Here is a 22647-nt window from a genome sequence, read left to right on the forward strand (position 1 = left end):
GTACCAAAAAAACTCTTTAAATGCACGGACCTTGCTCTTATATGATAAGAGCTTTGTGGGCTTCCTCCCAAAACCCATCACCCCAGTGGATCATGAGACAACATGACACAAAGTCCAACTAGGGGAGTCTACAAAAACCTGACCACCACTCCTAAAGACCATCAAGATCATCAAAGCAAAGAGAGTCTGAGAAACTGTAACAGTCAAGAAGAGTCCAAGGAGATGAAATGCCGAAATATCATGTGGGATCCTGGATGGGATTCTGGAACAGTAAAACATAAGGAAATCTGAATAAAATATGGACTTTAGTGAATAAAGGTGTATCAGTACAGGCTCATTAGTTGTGACAATGAACGATACTAATGTAAGATGACAAGAATAGGGAAAACTGGGTGTGGGAGACATGGGAACTCTCTGTACTATCCTCACAACTTTTTCTCAAGTCTGAAACTATTCTAAAATTTAAAAGATTATTTTAAAGATACTATGCAGAAAAACAGCAATTTGCAACTGCTCTTCCTTAAGGTGGGATCTGCCCACCTGTATCATTTCCAGCCCTTGAAGCCCAGGAGACTCTCTTCCTCCCCCAGTCCTGGCCTGGCCACCCCAGGCCCTCAACCTGTCTACTCTATACATTACTACAGAGGTCTCTGGAAAGTTCTTCTAGGACACTGGTCCCCTGTTACTAGACCGCCACCTTCTGGCCACACACAATTTACCAAAATAGCTCATTGAGGAGAGAAATTGTTACTGAGAGGTCAAAGTCATGGTTTCTACCTCCACTGTTTCTGTAGTTTCCAGTGCAGAACAGTAAAAACAGAGGTGCTGACAGATGCAACAACAAGAGAGGTAACAATGAGAAGTAAGTTCTCATTGCTGGGCTTGTGCAGGATTACTGTGAAGTTCCAAGCAAATGAGATACCATCTTGCTTACTGAACTCAGCATGCCGGCTTCTTGCAAACATAACTCCTTGTCACCTGTACCTCTCCAAATCCACAGCTGTAAGGTACACCTGCCTCGCCTACGCAGGGAGGCTTCACCAGGGGAGGATGGCACTTCATGCTCAGTCCAGACTCAGACACACTGTAGGGATCCTACCCACAGGCTAAAGTTAGCACTGAGATGAAAACCCATCTGTCACCGTGGATGTGGCTCAGCTCATTCCATACATATATAATCCGTTACTGTGATGGGTGAGGCCATAGTCCCCAGTTATTCAATCCAACCCTAATCTAGGTGTTACTGGGAAGGTATTTGTAGACGTGGTGAAGGCTCTCAGTCAGTTGACTTTAGTGAAGGGAGCCTGTCCTAGACAATCTGGTGGGCCTGGTTCAATCAGCTGAAAAACCTTAAAAGTATATCTGCAGCTTCCTTGAGGAGAAAGACGTTCAGCCTCTGGTCAGCAGCCTCAGCTTGTGCACAAGAGGTTCATTTTCCCCTTGCTGATGGGTGGCCCTGCAGAATTTGCACTCACTCAGCTTCCTGCAGTCTGATTATGGCTGCAGAGGCCCTGACACTCACTCCCTCCTCTCTAGGCCCATCTGCCACCTGTATGCTTGGAGTCAGAGCTTACCATCCCATCTTCCTCGGGACCCACCCTCCCTGACAGCAAGGCACAGCAAGCTTGCACCCTTCTCACTTGTACAGTGTGACTTTCTGTGACACACATGACATGCTCACATCTGCCATCTCATTTGTAACATTCTGTGTCGTGTTCTCTCTCTGAAACCACCATGCCTAACATAAAACCCACGAATATGGTAGAGCTCCATAAGAAGGAGGATTGTTTTCAGGACTGTAGGTACCTGGCACCATGCCTGGCACAGAGGGATTCTCCAACAGCACTGTCAGAACCAACAGCCCACGGTGCTCTGCATCTGGTCCCACCAGCCAGGGCCTCCTCCCTCCTCTCACTGCTGAGGCTCCTCCCAGAGGAAAACAGCAGTGAGGGGGACTCAGAGATTTGGGGTATCAGAGAGGCTACCCAGCTGAGCTTGCAAATGGCCTTTCCTGAAGGGCCCTTCTGGTCAGGATCTTATGTTGGCTGGTACAGTGTACATTCTTGGCCCTTTTATGGGCCAGCTTCTGAGCCCTGCCTTGAATGAGGGGCCAAAGAAAAATCTGGAAATGTAAGTTTCTAAATTAAGAAAGTAAGTTTCTAAATTAAGTTTTTACATTAACATTTCCAACATTTTGATACCTATGGGACCAGATCTATTATCAAGCAATTTCTTTTTGAAACTTGAAGTCATCTAGAATAACATCAAAATATTCATATGTTAGGGAAACAGATTACATATTGGAATTGAAATCAATCACTTAAGAGGAAAAAAGAAAAGGAACTGGAATAGTAACAAACATATCTCTTACTTTATTTTTTGTTTTTGGTTTTGGTTTTTCTTTGCGGTAGGCGGGCCTCTCACTGTTGTGGCCTCTCCCGCTGCAGAGCACAGGCTCCGGACGCACGGGCCCAGGCGCTCCGCGGCATGTGGGATCTTCCCAGACTGGGGCACGAACCCATGTCCCCTGCATTGGCAGGCGGACTCTCAACCACTGCGCCACCAGGGAAGCCCATATCTCTTACTTTAAACAAACTCTAGCAATCGAAGTTAATAAGAAAAGACTATTACTTGTTAGAAAAATCACTATAACATAGAAGAAATGTCACCTATAATGCTAGTATTAGAATATTTTATGACTTTGGGATTCCTTAAGCAGGGCTCAAAAATAAACTTAAGGGGAAAAATGGTAAATCTGACCATAGCAAATTAAAGATTTCTGTAATGGAAGCTGACAATCTAGGAGAAGTATTGGTAGCTTCTAAAGTCAACAAGGGATGAATATCTAGAATGAATAATGAACTACTGCAAATCAGAGAGGAAAAAAAAAAAGCCCAGTAGGGGAAAAAAAAAAAAAAAAACCAGAACAAGCAACCCACAGAGCAAAATCTGTGGGACCAAAAAGCAACTAAAAGGCGTCAGATGCTCCAATCAAAAAAATAAAAATACCTTTGAGATACCACTTGACATCAGTCAGAATGGCAAAACCGAGAAGTCAGATACCACCAAGTTATTCTATGCTAGGGAGGAGGCTGGGACCTGGGGACATATCCACATGTCCTGCCACCCACACTAGAACCTCAGGCCAAACTCAGCTATACCCTCTATGCCCCACAGAGACCTAAAAGAGGATACTGCAGCCATAATGCCAAGAAAAGCAAGGGTTTCACAATACTTCTGGGATGCTAAAAAAAAAAAAAAACACACAGAAACTACACTGCGTAATTTTCAAAAATTCTGATATCCAAATGCCCATCTGGAAGGTGGGCTGGGAATACCTCAATTAAGTGCCAAGAAAACCGAGTGTGATGCTGGGTCAGGGGAAGGGACTGGAGACACACCAGAGCAGGTGGGGATGATGCTAGTTAAGGCCCTAAAGTGTTGGTTCTCAAATCAAGCAGAGGAAAGAGGTGAAAACATCTAACTTGGAGCTTTCCTTTGTTCTGAAAGCATCACCAAAACCATTTCCGACCTATTTGAAAAGGCACAGCTCTCAAGTACATGATAAACCTGAGTGATTTGAGACTCAGGTGGCAAGTACTAAGGAAAATGGTCTGAAATTATTTTTATTTACAAACAAATAGGCAGTCACTAGTGAGCTGAAACTGGCAGTTGCTCTATGTGATGCATCACAGCAACGCACCATGGGTGTGTTGAGTTTGACTGTGACTTTAGAGGTCTTGCGCACGGATTGTTTTGATGATCACTCACCTGCATGCCAGACTGAGTAGCCCTTCTCTGCTAGGGGAGAGGTTCTAGTGCTTCTGAGCATCAAGGCATCTTCTAAAAACTCGATCTTCTTGCTGAACTGCACTTCCAAAATGGGGATAACCTCTGGCATCTTGGCAGATATCAAACGATAAGCTATATCTGGCTTCCCAATGAACCGCTGGCGGATGCTAATTTCATAAGGTGTATGAACCTTGATGTCATCTACTTCTTCTCTTTCAAATCTGTGCATGAGCAAAGAATCTGAGTTGTGGATTTCCAACCCAGAAACAAAGACGGTGAGCCTTCCTGGTTTAACATGAGATTCTGTTTTTTGGGAAATAACAGCAGGAATTTTGATCACTATCCCTTCTTTTCCAAAAGCTTTGGAACTAGCCATTGAGGCGTCCCACTTGGGCTTTGTTTCTGATGGCATCTTCCAAAGCTTGAAGCTAAAGGGCCACCAAGAAGGAGACTCCAGTTCTGTCAGCAGCCTAAAAAAGCAAACACAACACAGAAAGTAGTCAATGAGTTAATTTTTTTTTTTGAAAACTGTTTTGACTTTTATAAAGAATGTTACCATTTTATAGTTTTCTTTTCCACAAGCACTCCATAAAGCAGGCATTATTATCCCCACATTTTAGAAAAGAAAACTGAGGCTAAGAGCAGTGGGACATTTGCCTACAGATACAAAACTAACCAGAAGTAGACACACAACAAAAACACACATCTTGTGACTAGAATATTGCTCTTTTCACACTTGACCTGGTGTAATTTTGACCAAAATAAATCCTGATCATAATCTCTAGAGAGCTGTCTAATAGAACTTTCTTCAGTAATCTGTATTGCCTAATCCAGTAATGGGGACATGTGGCTACTGGGCACCTGAAATGCAGCTAATGCAATGATGAATTGAATTTTAAACTTTTTTTTTTTTTTTTTTTTTTTTTTTTGCAGTACGTGGGCCTCTCACTGTTGTGGCCTCTCCCATTGCAGATCACAGGGTCCGGACGCACAGACTCAGCAGCCATGGCTTACGGGCCCAGCCGCTCCGCGGCATGTGGGATCTTCCCAGACCGGGGCACAAACCTGTGTCCCCTGCATCGGCAGGCGGACTCTCAACCACTGAGACACCAGGGAAGCCCTAAACTTAATTTTAATGTGGCTAGTGGCTACCATATTGGACAACTCTAAATTAACCACTAATAATATCCAGAGATATATCTAAAAAGACAATAAGAGAGGAAAACGGTGGAAGCAGGAAAGGAAAAGCAAAGGAACAAAGATCAAATGGAATAAACAGAAAACAAATAACAAGATGGTGGAATTATCACAACCATATTAGTAATCATACTAAATGTAAGTGGACTAAATTCTCTAATTAAAAGGCAGATTGTCAGCCTTTAAAGGCAGATGGTCAGTCTATAACAAGACACAGTTATATCTTGTCGACGAGAAGCAATGTGAAATATAAAGATACAGATACACTGAAAGTAAAGGGATTGGAAAAGTAAAGTAAAAAGAATCATGTCAAAAGTAAACTTTAAGACAAGGAGTGTTACTGGGGAAAAAGAGGGACAATGCATAATAATAAGAGGATCAATCCAAAAGAGAGACTTAATGATAGTAAATATGCGTGCATCTAATAACAGAACTTCAAAATTCATTAAGCAAAAACTGGCAAAACTAAAAGAAGAAATAGACAACATACCTGTAGTTGTAGATTTTAACAAACTGCTCTCCACAACTGATACAGCAAGAAGACAAAAGTAATTAATAAGAATATAGACATTTTGAACAACACTATTCAACCATCTCAAACCTGACTGATATTTACAGAAACATCATCCAAATGCTGAATGCACTCTGTTAAGTATATTCAGAATATAAACAATAATAACAAAAAGATTATATATAACAGAGTGGTCAACATGGCAGAGAAGAAACACCTGGAGCTCACCTCCTCCCACAGGTATACCAAACTTACAACTACTTACAGAGGAACTAACGATGAGAAGGACCCGAAGACTAGAAAGAAAAAATTTTCCACAACTGAAGTTATCAAGAAGGAACTACAACGAGATGGGTAGAAGGGGCAGAGACACAGTATAGTTAAGACCCACATCCCCAGGTAGGTGACATACAAAAGGGAGGACAATCACAATTGCAGAGGTTCTCCCCAAGGAGTGATGGGTCCAAGCCTCACACTGGGCTCCCCAGCCCAGTATTACACAGAAGATAAGCCCCCATAACATCTGACTTTGAAGGCCAGTGGGACTTACATAAGACAGAGCTAGAGGGCTGTAGAAAACAGAAACTCTGCTCTTAAACAACACAAGCAGGCTTCCCTGGTGGCGCAGGGGTTGAGTGTCCGCCTGCCAATGCAGGGGACGCGGGTTCGTGCCCCAGTCCAGGAAGATCCCACATGCCGCGGAGCGCCTGGGCCCGTGAGACATGGCCGCTGAGCCTGCGTGTCCGGGGCCTGTGCTCCACAATGGGAGAGGCCACAACAGTGAGGGGTCCGCGTACTGCAAAAAAAAAAAAAACCAAAAAAAAAAAACCACAAGCAAAATCTCACATGCTCTTAGACCCACCACAGAGGGAGTAATCTGAAAGAAGCCTAGGTCAGTCCCACTTGTTGAACCTGGAGAAGGCTGCCAGAGAGGGAGGAGGCCACCAGAACTCCCCCTGGGGACACAGATGCTGGTGGCAGCCATTTATGGGGGCCATTTAGGTTCTACCACGAGGACACTGGTGCTGGCAAGGGCCATTTTGGTGTCTAGACTATCTGCACCAGGACATGGTCCCACCCACCAGCAGGTTGGCCACAGTCCTGGGACCTCCCACACTGACAAGCCAGTTACATGAGGAAATGACCCTGACTACCAGCAGGCTGAGACCAGTCCTGGACCCACGGCTCTGTAGTCAGCCACACAAGGACCTGGCACCACCCACCAATGGACTGGAGCCAGCCCCAGGACCTCAGGCCCTATAGCCGACCATACTGGGACACAGCTCTGCCCACAAGCAGGCTGGCACCAGCCCCAGGAGTTTCAAGGCCCTTGCTCCACATACTAGCAAGCTGGTACCAGTACTGGGACTTGTCAGCACCTGCAGACAGCAGTCCAAGGCCCCCCAGGCCCCAAACTCAACTGCACTGGGACCAGGCACCACCCACCAGCAGGCTGAGATAAGCCTCAGGAAACCCCAGGGCCACTCAGTTGGCCGCTCTGGGACCTACCCTTGCCCACCAGTGGCCAACAGCCTCTGCATTAGGCAAGGCCTGGTAGCCAACTGGGACAGGGACAGCCCTGCCTACCAACATGCCCACAGGGGCATCCCTAGATCATATACCTCTGGTGCTGCTGGGCACCATAGGATGTCTCCTACACAAGCCTACTTCTCCAAGATCAAAAACATAACCAACCTACCTAATTCATAGAAATAAACACAGAAAATTAGGTAAACAAAAGGAGGTGACAAAGGAGCATGTTCCAAACGAAGGAAAAGATAAAATCCCAGGAGAACTAAGTGAAGTGGAGATAAGCAACGTACCCAGTAGAGTTCAAGGTAATGATCATAAAGAAGCTCAACAAACTCAGGGAAAGAATGAATGGCCACAGTGAGAAGTTTAAGAAGAGATAGAAAATATAAAGAAGAACCAAATAGTAACTGAAACTAAAAAATACACTAGAAGGAATCAATAGATTCCTTGATGATACAGAGGAACAGACAGGTGATCTGGAAGACAGAGTAGTTGAAATCACCCAAGTTGAACAGAAAAAAGAAAGAGAAATTTTTAAAAATGAGGACAGTTTAAGATAACTCTAGTCTCATATCACAGTACTATGAGACAAGAAATCAACTATAAGAAAAAAACTGCAAAAAACACAAACACATGGAGGCTAAACAATATGCTAGTAAAACCCAATGGGGTCATAGAAGAAATCAAAGAGGAAATAAAAAAATACTTGGAGACAAAAGAAAATGGAAACATACAATCCAAAATCTGTAAGACACAGCAAAAGCAGTGCTAAGAAAGAAATTTATAGTGATATATGCCTACCTCAGGAAACAAGAAAAATCTCAAATAAACAACCTAACCTTACACCTGAAGGAAGTAGAAAATGAAAAACAAACAAAACCCAAAGTTAGAAGGAAAGAAGTCATAAAGATCAGAGTGGAAATTAATGAAATAGAGACTAAAAAAACAATAGAAAAGATCAATGAAACTTAGAGCTGGTTCTTTGAAAAGATAAATCTTTAGCCAGACTCATCAAGTTAAAAAAGAGAGAGGACCCAAATACACAAAATCAGAAATGAAAAGGAAGTTACAAATGAAACCTCAGAAATACAGAGGACTGTAAGAGATTACTACAAACAATTACATGCCAATAAGACGGACAATCTAGAAGAAATGGATAAATTCCTAGAAATGTACAATCTTCCAAGATTGAGTCAGGAAGAAATACGAACAGACTAATTATAATTATTAATTTAAAAACTCCCAACAAACAAAATTCCAGGACCAGTGGGCTTCACAGGTGAATTCCACAAAACATTTAAAAAGGAACTAATGCCTATCCTTCTAAAAGTATTCCAAAAAATTAAACAGGAAAGAATGCTTCCCAACTCATTCTACAAGGCCAGCATCACCTTGATACCAAACCAGACAGACACTACAAAAAAAGAAAATTACAGGCAAACATCACTGATGAACATAGAAGCAAAAATCCTCCACAAAATATCTGCAAAGCAAATTCAACAATACATTAAAAGGACCACACACCATGATCAGGTGGGATCTACCCCAGGGATGCAAGAATGGCTCAATATCTGCATAGCAATCAATGTGATACACCACATTAACAAACTGAAGAATAAGAATTATATGATCTCAAAAGATGCAGAAAAAGCTTCTGATAAAATTCAACATCGATTTATGATAAAAATGTTCAACACTGGGTCTAGAGGGAACATACCTCAACATAATAAACACCACATATGACAAACCTACAGCCAACATCATACTCAACAGTGAAAAGCTGAAAGCATTTTCTTTAAAATCAGGAATAAGACAAAAATGCCCACTCTTACCACTTTTATGCAACATAGTATTGGAAGTCCAACTCATAGCAATTAGACAAGAAAGAGAAATAAAAGGAATCCAGATTGGAAAGGAAAAATTAAAACTGCCACTGTTTGTAAATGTCACGATACTATATGTAGAAAATCCAAAAGATGCCACCAAAAAACTACTAGAACTCATCAATGAATTCAGTAAAATTTCAGGATACATTGCATTAATTGTTAATGGGATTATTTTTTAATTTCTCTGATAGTTTGTTATTAGTGTATAGAAATGTTGCATTTCTATACACTAATAACAAACTATCAGAGAAATTAAAAAATAATCCCATTAACAATTACATCAAAAAGAATGAAATACCTAGGAATAAATCTAACTAAGGCAGTTAAAGACCTATATTTGGAAAACTATAAGACACTGATGAAAGAAATCAAAGGTGACAAAAACAAATGGAAAGATACCATGCTTATGGATTGGAAGAATTAATATTATTAAAATGACCATACTATCCAAGGCAATCTACAGATTCAAAGCAATTCTTATCAAAATACCAATGGCATTTTTCACAAAACTAGAAAAAAAATCCTAAAATTTGTATGGAAACACAAAAGACGCAGAAATAGCTAAAGCAATCCTGAGAAAGAAGAACAAAGTGGGAGGTATCATGCTCTGATTTCAAACTATACTACAAAGCTACAGTAATCAAAAAAGTAAGGTATTGGCACAAAAACAGACACAAAGATCAATGGAACAGAACAGATAGCCCAGAAATGAAGTCACACTTATATGGTCCATTAATCTACAATAAAGAAGGCAAGAATATACAACCCAGAAAAGACAGCCTCTTCAATAAATAATGTTGGGAAAACTGGACAGCTACATGCAAAAGAATCAAACTGGACTACTTTCTCACACCATACACAAAAATAGACACAAAATGGATTAAAGAGTTAAATTTAAGATCTGAAACCATAAAACTCCTATAAGAAAACATAGGCAGTACATCCTTTGACATCAGTCTTAGCAATATTTTTTGGATATGTCTCCGCAGGCAAGGGAAACATAAGAAAAATAAGACACTTGCAAACAATATACATGTATGGGGTTACTATCTAAAATATACAAAGACCTCATACAACTCAACATCAAAAAAACTAAACAACCCAATTAAAAAAATGGGCAGAGGACCTGAACAGGCATTTTTTCCAAAGAAGACATACAGATGGCCAACGTACACATGAAAAGATGCTCAATATCACTAATTATCAGGGAAATGCAAATCAAAATTACTATGAGATATCACTTCACATCTGTCAGTTGGCTGTTATCAAAAAGACAACAAATAAGAAATGCTGGCAAAGAAATGGATAAAGGGGAACTCTGGAACACTGTTGGCAGGAATGTAAATTGGTACAGCTACAGAAAACTATGGAAAACATTATGGAAATTCCTCAAAAAATTAAAACTAGAAATACCATGCGTTCCAGCAATTCCACTCCAGGGTATTTTTCTGAGGAAAACAAAACCACTAATTCAAAAAGATATATGCACCTCTATTTTCAATGAAGCATTAATCACAATAGCCAAATTACAGAAGCAACCTAAGTGCCCATTGACAGATGAATGCATAAATATGTGGTATATATATAGAATGGAAACCATAAAAAAAGATTGAAATCTTGCCATTTGCAACAACATGGATGGACTTGAAGGGTACTATGCAATGTGAAATAAGTCAGAGAAAGACAAATACTGTATGATTTCACTTATATGTGGAATCTAAAACAAAACAAATGAACAAACATAACAAATCAGAAACAGAGTCAAAGATACAGAGAACAAGCAGGTGGTTGCCAGAAGGGAGAGGAGGATGAGTAAACAGGTGAGGAAGATTAAGAGGTACAAAGTTCCAGGCACAAAATAAATGAGTCAAAGGGATGAATTCAGCATGGGGAATATAGTCAATAACAATGTAATATCTTTGAATGGTGACAGACAGTAACTAGACTTATCATGGTGATTGTTTTGTAATGTACAGAAATTTCAAAACACTTATGTTGTGCACCTGGAACTAATATAGTGCTGTAGGTAAATTACACTTCAAAAAATGATACAGATGAACTTATTTACAAAACAGAAACAGCATCACAGACAAAAGAGAACAAATTTATGGTTACCTAAGGGGAAGGTGGAGCGGAAAGATTAGGAATTTGGGATTAAAAGATACACACTACCATATATAAAACAGATAACCAACAAGGACCTACTGTATAGCACAGGGAACTATATTCAGTATCTTGTAATAATCTGTAATGGAAAAGAATCTGAAAAAGAATATACATACACATATATATGTATAACTGAATCACTTTGCTATACACCTGAAACATTGTAAATCAATTATACTTCAATTAAAATAAATAAAAATCTTTAAAAAGAAAAAAAACAAAGAAACAAACTAATAAAAAAGGAGATCAGTTTTGTGGTTACTGGAGGTGGAGACTGGGGGAAGGGGAAACTGGATGAAGGTAGTCAAAAGGTACAAACTTCCAATAATAAGATTAAGTACTAGGGATGTAATGTATACAACATGATTAATTTAATTAACACTGATGTATGTTATACATGAACGTTGAAGAGAGTAAATCCTGTAAGTTCTTATCCCAAGGGAAAAAAAAAATTTCTGTTCTATTTTGTATCTATCAGAGACAATGGATGTTCACTAAACTTACTGTGGTAATCATTTCATAATGTATGTAAGTCAAATCATTATACTGGACATCAAACTTACACAGTATGGTAGGGCAGTTATATCTCAATAACACTGTAAGAAAAAAAAAGTATAATAAATCTCAATAAATTTCAAGTATTGAAATTATATAGAGCACATCCTTTGTCCTCAAAGAAATGAAACTAGAAATCAATAACAAAAAGTTAACTAGAAAATCCTCAAATATTTGGAAACTAAACACAATTCTAAAATAAAGGAAATTAGAAAATATTTGAAGTGAATGAAACTAAAAACATGATACACAAAAAAACAGGGGGATGCAAATAGAGCAGTCATAAGAGGGAAATTCATATCTCTCAATGTATATATTTGAAAACTTCTTAGGAAGGTTTAAAATCAGTGATCTAAGTCTCTACCTCAAAAAGTTACAGATTATACCCAGAGTAAGTAGAAGAAAGGAAAAGTAGGAATCAATGAAATGGGGGCTTCCCTGGTAGCACAGTGGTTAAGAATCTGCCTGCCAAGGCAGGGGACATGGGTTTGAACCCTGGTCTGGGAAGATCCCACATGCCGCGGAGCAACTATGCCTGCGTGCGCCACAACTACTGAGCCTGCGCTCTGGAGCCCATGAGCCACAACTACTGAGCCCATGTGCCACAACTACTGAAGCCCACGCACCTAGAGCCCATGCTCCGCAACAAGACAAGCCACCACAATGAGAAGCCCACACACCACAATGAAGAGTAGCTCCCATTCGCTGCAACTAGAGAAAGCCCGTGTGCAGCAACAAAGACCCAATGCAGCCAAAAATAAATAAATAAATAAATTTATTTTTTTAAACTCAATGAAATGGAAAACAGAAAAAAATACAAAATATTAACAAAGCCAGAAGTTGCTTCTTTGAAGTAATTTTAAAAATTAAACACCTAGCAAGAAATAATAAAGAAAAAAATAAAGAAAATGCAAATTACCAATATCAGGAATAAAAAAAGGGGCATCACCACAGATCATTTAGCCTTTGAAAGGTTTATGGGGAATTTTATACTCAACTCTATACCTATAAATGGGACAACTTACATGAAATACACAAAACACTTGAAAAACCCAAAATTTCAAAACTGAGGCAAGAAATAGTTTAATAATAAGAATAGCCTCACAAGGAAATTGAATCTGTAATTTAAAATCTTGCCATAGAGAAAACTGTGGTCCAAGTGGCTTCACTGATGAATTCTGCCAAATATATAGAGAGGAAATCATCATAACTGTATACCAACTCTTTCAAAGCATAGAACAAGAGTGAATGTTTTGCCCATTTAGTTCACAAGACCAATATAACTCCTATACGTAAACCTGATGAGGACATTACAAGGAAATACGTACATAACAATATCCTTCAATAACACAGATAGAGTTCCGTGAAAATATTAAGTCAAATCTAATAATATATAAAAAAAGAATATAATATCATGATTAAGTGATATTAATCCCAGGAAACTGAAGTTGGTTTAACATTTGAAAATTAATCACCGCAACTTATTTCATTGGTAGAAAAACAAAAGGAAAACTGTATAATCATCACAAAAGATGCAAAAACAGATTCTGATGAAATTCAGTACTCATTCATGTTAAAACCCCAGCAAGCTAGAAGGAAATTTCTTCAATCTGATAAAGGACATCTATAAAAGCATACATGTATGTATCTATAAAAAAACATACATGTAACTGTATGCCTCATGTTGAAAAAGTCAGTGTCTTCTGTTTAAGATCAGAAACAAATTTTAAAAAATGGGCAGACTTCTAAAGTATCTGAATATTGAAAGTATTCTCCAAATCTACACAGAGATCCAATGGCAAAGGGTAGAGCCTTGTCAGCACAAGGCACTTAAACATAACCTCTGACTAATCAATGGCTGACCACTAAGCTATGCTGATGCAGGGACAACCACCAGGAACCAAGCCATGCTTAAAAATTAAAACATAAAAAAAAACAAAAATAAAAAAGCTACACATGACAGTGGAAACACACTCCACAGAGTTAGTTCAGGCAAATTACTAAAATGAGTAAACAAATAAAAACAACCACAAACACCACCATCCTGTGGCAAGGAGGGAGATCAGAATCCAGAGTTGCAACAATGTATTATTTAAAATGCCAAGTTTTCTACAAATAAGTATTAGATATGCAAGGAAACAGAAAAATGTGACTCATACACAGGAGTAGAAAAAAAAGTCAACAGAATCCATTTCTGAGAGCACTCATATACTGGACTTAAGAGGTGAAGATGTCAAAGAAGTAATTATAAATGTTCAAGAGTTAAAGAAAACCATGTTAAGAAGAGTAAAGAAAAGTATAGTGACAATGATTCATCAGAGACTATCAAATCAGAGAGAGAAATTATATAAAAAAGAACCAAATGGAATTTCTTAAATTAAAACAATAGTAAGATACATCCTAGTTAAACCACTGAAAGCCAAAGACAGAGAGAAAACTGTGAAAGCAGCAACAGAAAAATGATTTATCATGAATAAGGGAATCATAATAATATTAACGGTTGACCTCTATCATAAACAATGCGCACCAGAAGGTAATGGGATGACAAAAGCCAAGTTCTGAGAGAAATAAAACTGCCAGTAGAGAATTCTACACCAGCAAAACTATCAGGGAAAATACATTACCAAACACATAAATGCTGAGAAACTTCACTGCTAGCAAGCCTGTTTCCTGAAAAAAAGACTAAAGGATGTTCCTTGGGCTGAAAATAAAAGACACCCCCAGAAGGAAACTCAAATCCACACAAAGAAACAAAAAGCACTGGTAATGAGATCATGCAGGTAATTAGAGAATATAAGTATTTTGTTTACTTTTCCTAACTGATTTAAAAGATAATTGCATAAAATAATAATTTTAAATTATACTGAGGCTTATAACATATAAAGATATAATATATATGAAAAATAATGGCATAAAAGGGGGTTAGGAGTGTGACAACAGATTGTAACTCAGGTCCACAGGTAGAAATGATGTGTACTGAAAGCAGTTTTTGGATTAGAATAAAATATTCTATATTTTTCTTTCTTCTCTTAATTTCTTTAAAATATACAAGACTGTACAAAGTAATAATTATAGTACTGTTTTATTGCGTTTAAAATATATATAGATGTACTGTATATGACAATGGCACAAAGGTAGGGGAGGGAATGAAGCTATAATGGAGTACATTAAATTGGCATTAATCTGAAATAGATCATAAGATGTACATTGTAATATCTAACAATTAAGAAAATAATTTTTAAAATACTAATGAAATAATTTAAATAGTACACTAGAAAAAAATCTAATGCACACACAGAGGTGGTAAAGGAGAAACAGAAAGAAAAAAGCTACAGACATATAGAAAACACACAGCAAAGTCACAGAAGTAAATCCAACCATACCAATAATTAGAATAAATGTAAATGAATAACACTGTAATCAAAAGGCAGAAGTTGTCACTCTGGATTAAAAAAAAAAGATTAGACTATATGTTGTTCATAAGTGACACATTTTAAATTCAAAGATATAGACTGCAAGTAAAAAGAGAAAAGATACACCACACAAACAGTGATACTAAGGGAGGTATAGAGTTATACTATTGTTATTAGACAAAATAAAAAATTTTTAAAAATTAACACAGACGAAGAGAGTCATTTTATAATGATAAAAGGGTCAATTCATTATGAAGAAACAATAATTATGAATATATACACACCTAACAATAGAATCACAAAATACATTATGAAAACATTGACAGAATTGAAGGAGAAATAGACAATTCAACAATAATAGTTGGAGACTTCAATGCCCTACTCTCAAAATGGACTGAAAAAACCATCAAAGATACAGAACACTTGAACATTATCAACCAATTCCATCTAACTGGTATCTAAATAACGCTTCATCCGACAACACTAGGATGTACACTCTTCTCAAGTATAAATGGAACATTCTCCCACATAGATGCTATGCTAGACCATGGGTCAGAAAACTTTTTATACAAAGGGCCAAACAATAAATATTTTAGGCTTTGAGGACCAACCGTCTCTGTTACAAATATTCAATTCTTCCATTAGACCAGGAAAACAACCACAAATGAATGGGCATGGCTGTGTCCCAATAAAACGTCATTTGTAAAAACAGGAGGTGGGATGAATTTAGTCCGCTGTCATTTGCCAGCTCCTTGCTAAGTCATAAAACAGGTCTCAATAAATTCAAAGAGATTTAGATAATGCAAAGTATCTTTGTTCCCTGACCATGATGGAATGAAATAGAAATCAACAGAACAGAATTTCAGAAGACCACAAATATTTGGAAATTAACCCACTTCCAAATAACCAATAGGTTAAAGAAAGAATCCTGAGGACAATTAGAAAATGGTCTGAGCTACATAAAAATAAAAATACTGCATACCAAAGTTTATGGGATGCAGCTAAAGCAGTAATTAGAGGGAAATTTATAACCATAAAACCTGTATTACAAAAGAAGATCTCAAATCAAAAACATAAGCTTTCACATTAAGAAACAAGAAAATAGAAGAGCAAATTAAAGGGGGGAGGAAATCAATGAAATGGAAAAGAGAAATATAAAAGAAAAATCATTTTAAACAAAAATTAATTATTAGAAAATATCAACAAAATTGACAAACTGTTCAGTTGGACCAACCAAGAAGAAAGAACACAAAAATTACTAAAATCAGGACTTCCCTGGTGGTCCCGTAGGTAAGACTCCACGCTCCCAATGCAGAGGCCCCAGGTTTGACTCCTGGTTGGAGGACTAGATCCCACATGCATGCCACAACTAAGAGTTCACATGTGGCAACAAGAAGCCCTCACGCCGCAACTAAAAGATCCCACACGCCACAATGAAGATCCTGCGTGCCACAACTAAGACCCAGCACAGCCAAAATAAATAAATAATCTTTTAAAAAATTACTAAAATTGGGAATGAAAGCAGAACATTAATACAGACCTTACATAAATGAAAAGGATTATAAAGGAAGCCACAAGCAACTTTATGCTACAACATTAGACAATTTAGATAACATTTTAAAATTCCTAGAACAACACAAACTACTAAACTGACTCAAGAAGAAAAGGAAAATTTGAATATACCTATTCAAGTAAAGAAATGAATTGGTAATTATATTCCACTCACATAAAAAACTCAGGCCCAGTTGGCATCAGTGGTAAATTCTATTAAGATTTAAAGAAGAAATAATACCAATCCTTCACAAATTTCTCCAGAAACTACAGATGAGGGACAGTATTACCCAAACCAAATTTAGATAAACACATCACAAGAAAGAGAACTACAGACCAATAAACCTCATGACTATAGACACAAAATCCCCAACAAAGTTACCAAACCAAACCCAAAAGGACTATGTACCATGACCAAGTGGGACTTATCACAAGAACAAAAATATCTGAAATGTTTAGTATCTGAAAATCAATTAAGATACTACACTGTATTAACAGAATCAAGGACAAAAACCACATGACCATCTCAATAGATGGTGAAAATGCTTTTGATAAAACCCAATATTCATTCTTAATAAAAACACTAAATGAACCAGATATAGAAGTGAACTTCCTCAATCTGATATCAGAAACCTACAGGCAACATCAAACTTAACAGTAAAAGACTGAATGCTTTCTCCCCTAATACTGGGAACAAGTAAAGGATGTCTGCACTCACCACTTCCAGCCAACACTGTATTACAAATTCTAGATAGTACAATTAGGTAAGAAATAGAAATAAAGGGCATCAAGATTAGAAGCAAAAAAGTAAAACAATCTTTATTCACAGAAGACATGATTCTGCAGGTGGAAAATCCTACAGATCCACACAGAAGCCACTAGGACTAATAAACGAATTCAGAAAGTTGGCTGGATACAAGACAAGATCTATTGAAGGCCTTCCAATTCGAGGACTAGATAGAGTAGATACGCTTCTCCCTGTTCTCCCCACTAAATACAGCTTAAAACCCTGGATATTATATATGAAACACACATAAGATTATGGAGAGTGGAGAGAAAAAGTCAGGCTGGTAGGTCTCAGGACTTCAGAAACTCTGAGGAAGCGAGTTCTCTTTTTATTTACTATATTCTGAACTGAGTCCTGAAGAAGCCAGAAACCTGGATAAACAGACAATAAATAAATAAATAAAAGAAAGCCTACTCTCCCTACCCTATAGAAAAGGGGAAGCTGACAAGACAGAGAACTTTTAGTCAATAACAGCTCTACTCCAGCCAAACTCCCCAGAAAGAAGTGCAGCCCACTCCCACCCTCATTAGCAAACACCACATGAGGAGCCTAGACATGGACCCTCTCCTACCTGCACTGAGGGGGTACTTCTTCCTAACTGGGGTAGTGTCAGAGAAGGCCATGTGAGGAGCCAGCAGTAATGAGGGAAACCTTACAGGTCAACATAGGCCAGGACGGGGTAACAAGACAGCCCTCATTCTCCCAATCAGGGTGGTATTAGCAGAGGCCTATGGGGAAACCTGAAATTCCACTCCCAGTCAGTAGCAACAGGTGTCCTTTTCCATCCTAAGGCATAAACTAGGGCCAAGAGAAGAATCTGGACTCTCATCCCCACATGGCAGTAAGAAGAATCAGCTTCTTGCTCCCCGGGGCAATGTGTCAAAGAAAGATCTGCTAAAACAGAATATAATGTCCAGAGTCCCATAAGATAATACCCTATACAATAGAGAAAAGAGAATAGATAGATTAGTGGTGACCTGGACTAGGGTGAGAACAGAGAGTGACAGCAAATGGGCTTGAGGCAACTTTTGGGGGTGATGGAAATGTCCTAAAATTGAACTATAGTGATGTTTGTCCAACTTTGTATATTTATTAAAAATCATTGTTCATATAAAATGAATGAATTTTGTGGTATGTAAATTAGAAAGCTGTTCTAAAATATCTACACAGACACAATGGAGTAAAAAAACATCTAAAATAGGGGAAAAAAAAATTAGCCACAAAGAAACAGTAAATTCTCTTTAGCAATAACATACGCAAAGAGGACAATGGAAAAACATCTTCAAAACGTTGAGCTAAATTTGGCTCAACTGTGAAGAGCCAAATTATCATTCAGAGTGTCAGTAAAATAAAGGCATTTTCCAACATATAAAGACTGAGACAATACTACTTACTCACAAACCCCAGTGAAAACAGAATCAGACCAATTATTTCACCAAGTAGATTCCAGAAAACTGCGATCAAGTCTGCGTTACTAACACGTCCTCGTTTCATTTAAAGAGACATGTGTGAACCTGTGTGCTTAACTGAACAGAACAGACTGCATTTTGGATTTGACCTCCACCTTATGCTGATATAGCATGAACCAAATTTTACTCTTGTACTGGGCAAAGGCAGATGGCTGACCACATGACTGCTATGGCCACATTTCCAAGATAAAATCTGGACACTCCAACAATAGATTTCCTAGTATCCTATGCAAAGTGCTTAGAAACCCAATGAAACGTAAATTGTAATTATATCTTCCAGTCACAATTCTTGACAAACAACTGAGGTGATGGTTCTAAGACACCAAATAAATTCTTTTATTTTAGCTGTGCCTCTTTTCTCGGTTGACATACATAATACCAAAAAGTAGGAAGTGTCTAATCCAGAATTTTAACATATGTAAATAAACTTTGTTTTCTAAAAATTCACTATGTAGTCCTTATTTTACCACAGAATGTGAGGAAGTGGTGAAGATCTGATTAAAGAATGGCATGGCTGTTGAATGAGCATTAGGGAACCAGGGCTCTTAACTCCCTCCCAAGAGGCAGCTGCAAATAAAGCCTCTGGATGCCAACCTCACTGACAAGACCTGCTCCAGTCACTCTGATGTTCTGCGCCACCTCTTGCTTCTGCTCTGTAATGTGGACTTTACCTGGTATTTGTCTGCCCATTCACCCAACATAGTTATATTTAAAGTGTAAAAAATGGTCACAGGAACTGTCCAAGAACCCATGATATTATATAATTTAAGGTTTACAATCCTAGACATTACTCCTTGCGAAATTATTGGATTAAAAATGTCACAACATGCTCAAAGATGGAAGTTTAAAGTTCAATAAGATACTAATTGCAACGGATTGAAACTCAAATATTTTTAAATCCAGGGATTCAAAAGGATTTTAAAAATAATAACTGAACATCTTTTGAGGATAAAGAACAAAGTCATTACCTTGAAAACTGCTAAATACAGAAAAACAGCAAACCTCCATGAAATCTGCCCCAGAATGAAATGGTACATGAAGGGCAGCATCTATTCATGAAAGCCATATAGTTAGTGGCAGCAGGGAAGATGGTGGAATAGGAAGCTGCAGGAATCTGTCCCTCCAGCAAAATGAAGGAACTGGCAGAACTGTCTGAAGCAACTATTTTGGAACTCTAGGTCAAGGAGAACATCTGCAGCATCCAGCAGTGAGTTTGATGGAGAGACCAATAAATTTCAATCAACTTCTGCTTTCAAGCAGTAGCAGCTACCAACCCCCATCCCACAAATCCATAACTGGCAGCTGTGGGACAGCCACAAGTATTCCTAGTATGGCCTGTTGAAGCCAGGGTGGGCAATAAAGACCTTACCTCCAAAAACTGGGACTGTGAGTCTGATTGGGGCTTCTGATTGCTGAGAGGTTGGCACAGAGTTTCCTACCACCATGAGCTGAAGTGGCTTCCCAGCCAGGAGGGAATTGAGAGAAACAAGACCTATTTACTTTTTCCTTCTTCGGAAATTCAGTGACCACACTTAACAAGGAATACACGCTTTGAAAAAATAATTTGGAAAAGTCACAAAAAGTCAGTTCCAACCCTCAGCAAGCAAAACCCAGCAACCCCTGAGGCATAGGAGAATTAGATTTCCAGAGTATTATCAGTCAGCTTGGGCTGCCACAGACTGGGTAGCTTAAGCAACAAATATTTATTTCTTACAGTTCTGGAAGCTGAAAAGTCCAAAGTGTTCAGTCTCTACTAAGGCCTAGTAGCAGGCCAAGAACTGTTTCTCAAAAGGAAAGTAGTTATCTGCAGAGGATAGCAGGGCTTTGCTCCAAAATCCTAAGGGTGAGCACTGTGATTCTCTATAGAGGTCTGCAAAAGGCTCCAAAGAGCACCCCTATCTGCCACTGACCCATCATATACCACTGGATCATATGGCCCAAGTGACAGAGCAGCTCTGTGGCAATCTGGACCTGTTTCAGAGCCTTCTCTTGCTCTAGGCCCTACTCAAAACTGGCAGCTTTCGAGTCACTTGGTAAATGTGCCAGAGTAACACACCCAAATGAGGAATATGTTGCTTCCAAAACACTAAGAAGCATTGTGCCTCCTTTCTGGTTGTAGGAAGAGCCAGATGCAACAACTTAACCTTCACCATAGAAGAGATACTCCAATGAGCCATACACCATTGGACTTCTAAAAATTTCACTGAAGTAGAAGGCCCTTGAATTTGTCAGATTTCCCATCCTCTGACATGCAAATGTCTTATGAGTCTAGAGTAGTTGCTACTTCTTACTCAGTCCAATCAGCATTAATAGCATGCTATCTTGTGGAAGAGAAAGGCATCAAGATCTTTGTGAACTATATTATGACATAGGGCTGAAAAGTTGGTATACCCCTGAAGTAGGACAGTGAAGGTGTATTGCTGGCCTTGTCAGCTGATAGAAACTGCTTCTGGTGGTCTTTACTAACAGGGATGGAAAAAAAGCATTTACCAGAGCAGGTGCTGCAGACCAGGTACCAGAGGATGTGTTAATTTGCTCAAGCAGTAAAACTACATCTGGAATAGCAACTGCAATTATAGTCACCACCTGGTTAAGTTTAAGATAATCCACTGTCCTGAAAGATCCATCTTTTTTCTGCACAAATAGGTGAGCTGAATGGAGATGGGGTAGGACTCACTATCCATGCATCCTTCAAGTCCTTGAAGGTGGTACTAATCTCTATAATCCCTCCAGGAATGCAAAATTGCTTTTGGTATACTATTTTTCTAGGTAGAAGCAGTTCTAGTGACTTTTACTTGGTCTTTCCCACCAGAATCTCTCTCATTCCAGAGGTCAGGGAACCAGTGTGGGGATTCTGCCAGTTACTGAGTATGTCTATTCCAATTATATACTCCAGAACTAGGAAAAATTACCATAGGATGGGTTCAGGGGCCATCTCACTGAGATGAACCTGAGCTAAAACTCTACTGATCACGACCTCCATAAGCCCCTAGGTGAGCCACAGTGATGTTTTGGGTCTCCTAGAATCAGTGTCAGTTTGGAGCCAGTGTCCAGTAGTCCCTGAAAAATCTGATTTCCTTTTCCCCAATGCACAGTCACCCTGGTAAAATGCCGTATGTCTCTCTGGGAAAGGCTGGGAGAAAGATTAACAGTACAAAATTTGGTAGCATACTGAGGTCCTTCCACAAGGGGACCCACCCTCCCCGTCATTCAAGGTGTTCTGGGTGTGTAAACCGGGTCAAATCTAGAAATCAATTAAGGAGCCGTGACTTTTTTTTTTTTAAATTCAGGTTAGATGCTTGTTCACATGACCTAGAACTCTTCTGCTTAACAGATCAAGTAAGAATTGAGCAGACTGCCCAACTATTTCTCTTCTAGGGGCACATGACCAACTAGCTAATGCCATAGGTCTCTGGGAGTCAGACTATTCTGATTGCTGCTTTGACTCTGTTGTCCATTATGGTAACCAACCCCAATTGTCTTTGGTGATTAAGTGCTACCACTTAGCCCTGCCACCCCAGGATCCAATTATCCCTGCTGCATTTAAGGATCCCAGCTCAGTGGCTTCCCAGCTCAGATCCCAGCCACTTCCCACTGTAAGTTCTGGCCTACAGAGAAGAGCAACCACACAGCTCAAGGATGCTGGGGCTCCCCTTAAAAATTTATTTCTCACAGTCATGGTAAAAAGTATGTCTTCTTGGAGCCTGCCAGGATGGGCGAGGAGATCTCACATAATAAATCTATTCTACCATTCCAATCTTCCTCAGTCTTGGATCCTTCCTCTGGA

General features: G+C 38.9%; 1 protein-coding gene across 4 annotated transcripts in view; it reads right to left on the reverse strand.

The window, feature by feature from the left end:
• SNAP47 (synaptosome associated protein 47) overlaps positions 1 to 22647 on the reverse strand; it is a 72857-nt gene that overhangs the window by 33932 nt on the left and 16278 nt on the right. For all 4 annotated transcript variants that reach the window (XM_060008211.1, XM_060008213.1, XM_060008216.1 and 1 more), the window contains one exon: positions 3772 to 4262. In XM_060008211.1, coding sequence (XP_059864194.1) covers positions 3772 to 4262 — 491 coding nt within the window. The remainder of the gene's footprint in view (positions 1 to 3771; positions 4263 to 22647) is intronic.

The sequence above is a fragment of the Delphinus delphis genome, chromosome 3 (assembly GCF_949987515.2).
Source record: "Delphinus delphis chromosome 3, mDelDel1.2, whole genome shotgun sequence".
Taxonomy (NCBI): Eukaryota; Metazoa; Chordata; class Mammalia; order Artiodactyla; family Delphinidae; genus Delphinus; species Delphinus delphis.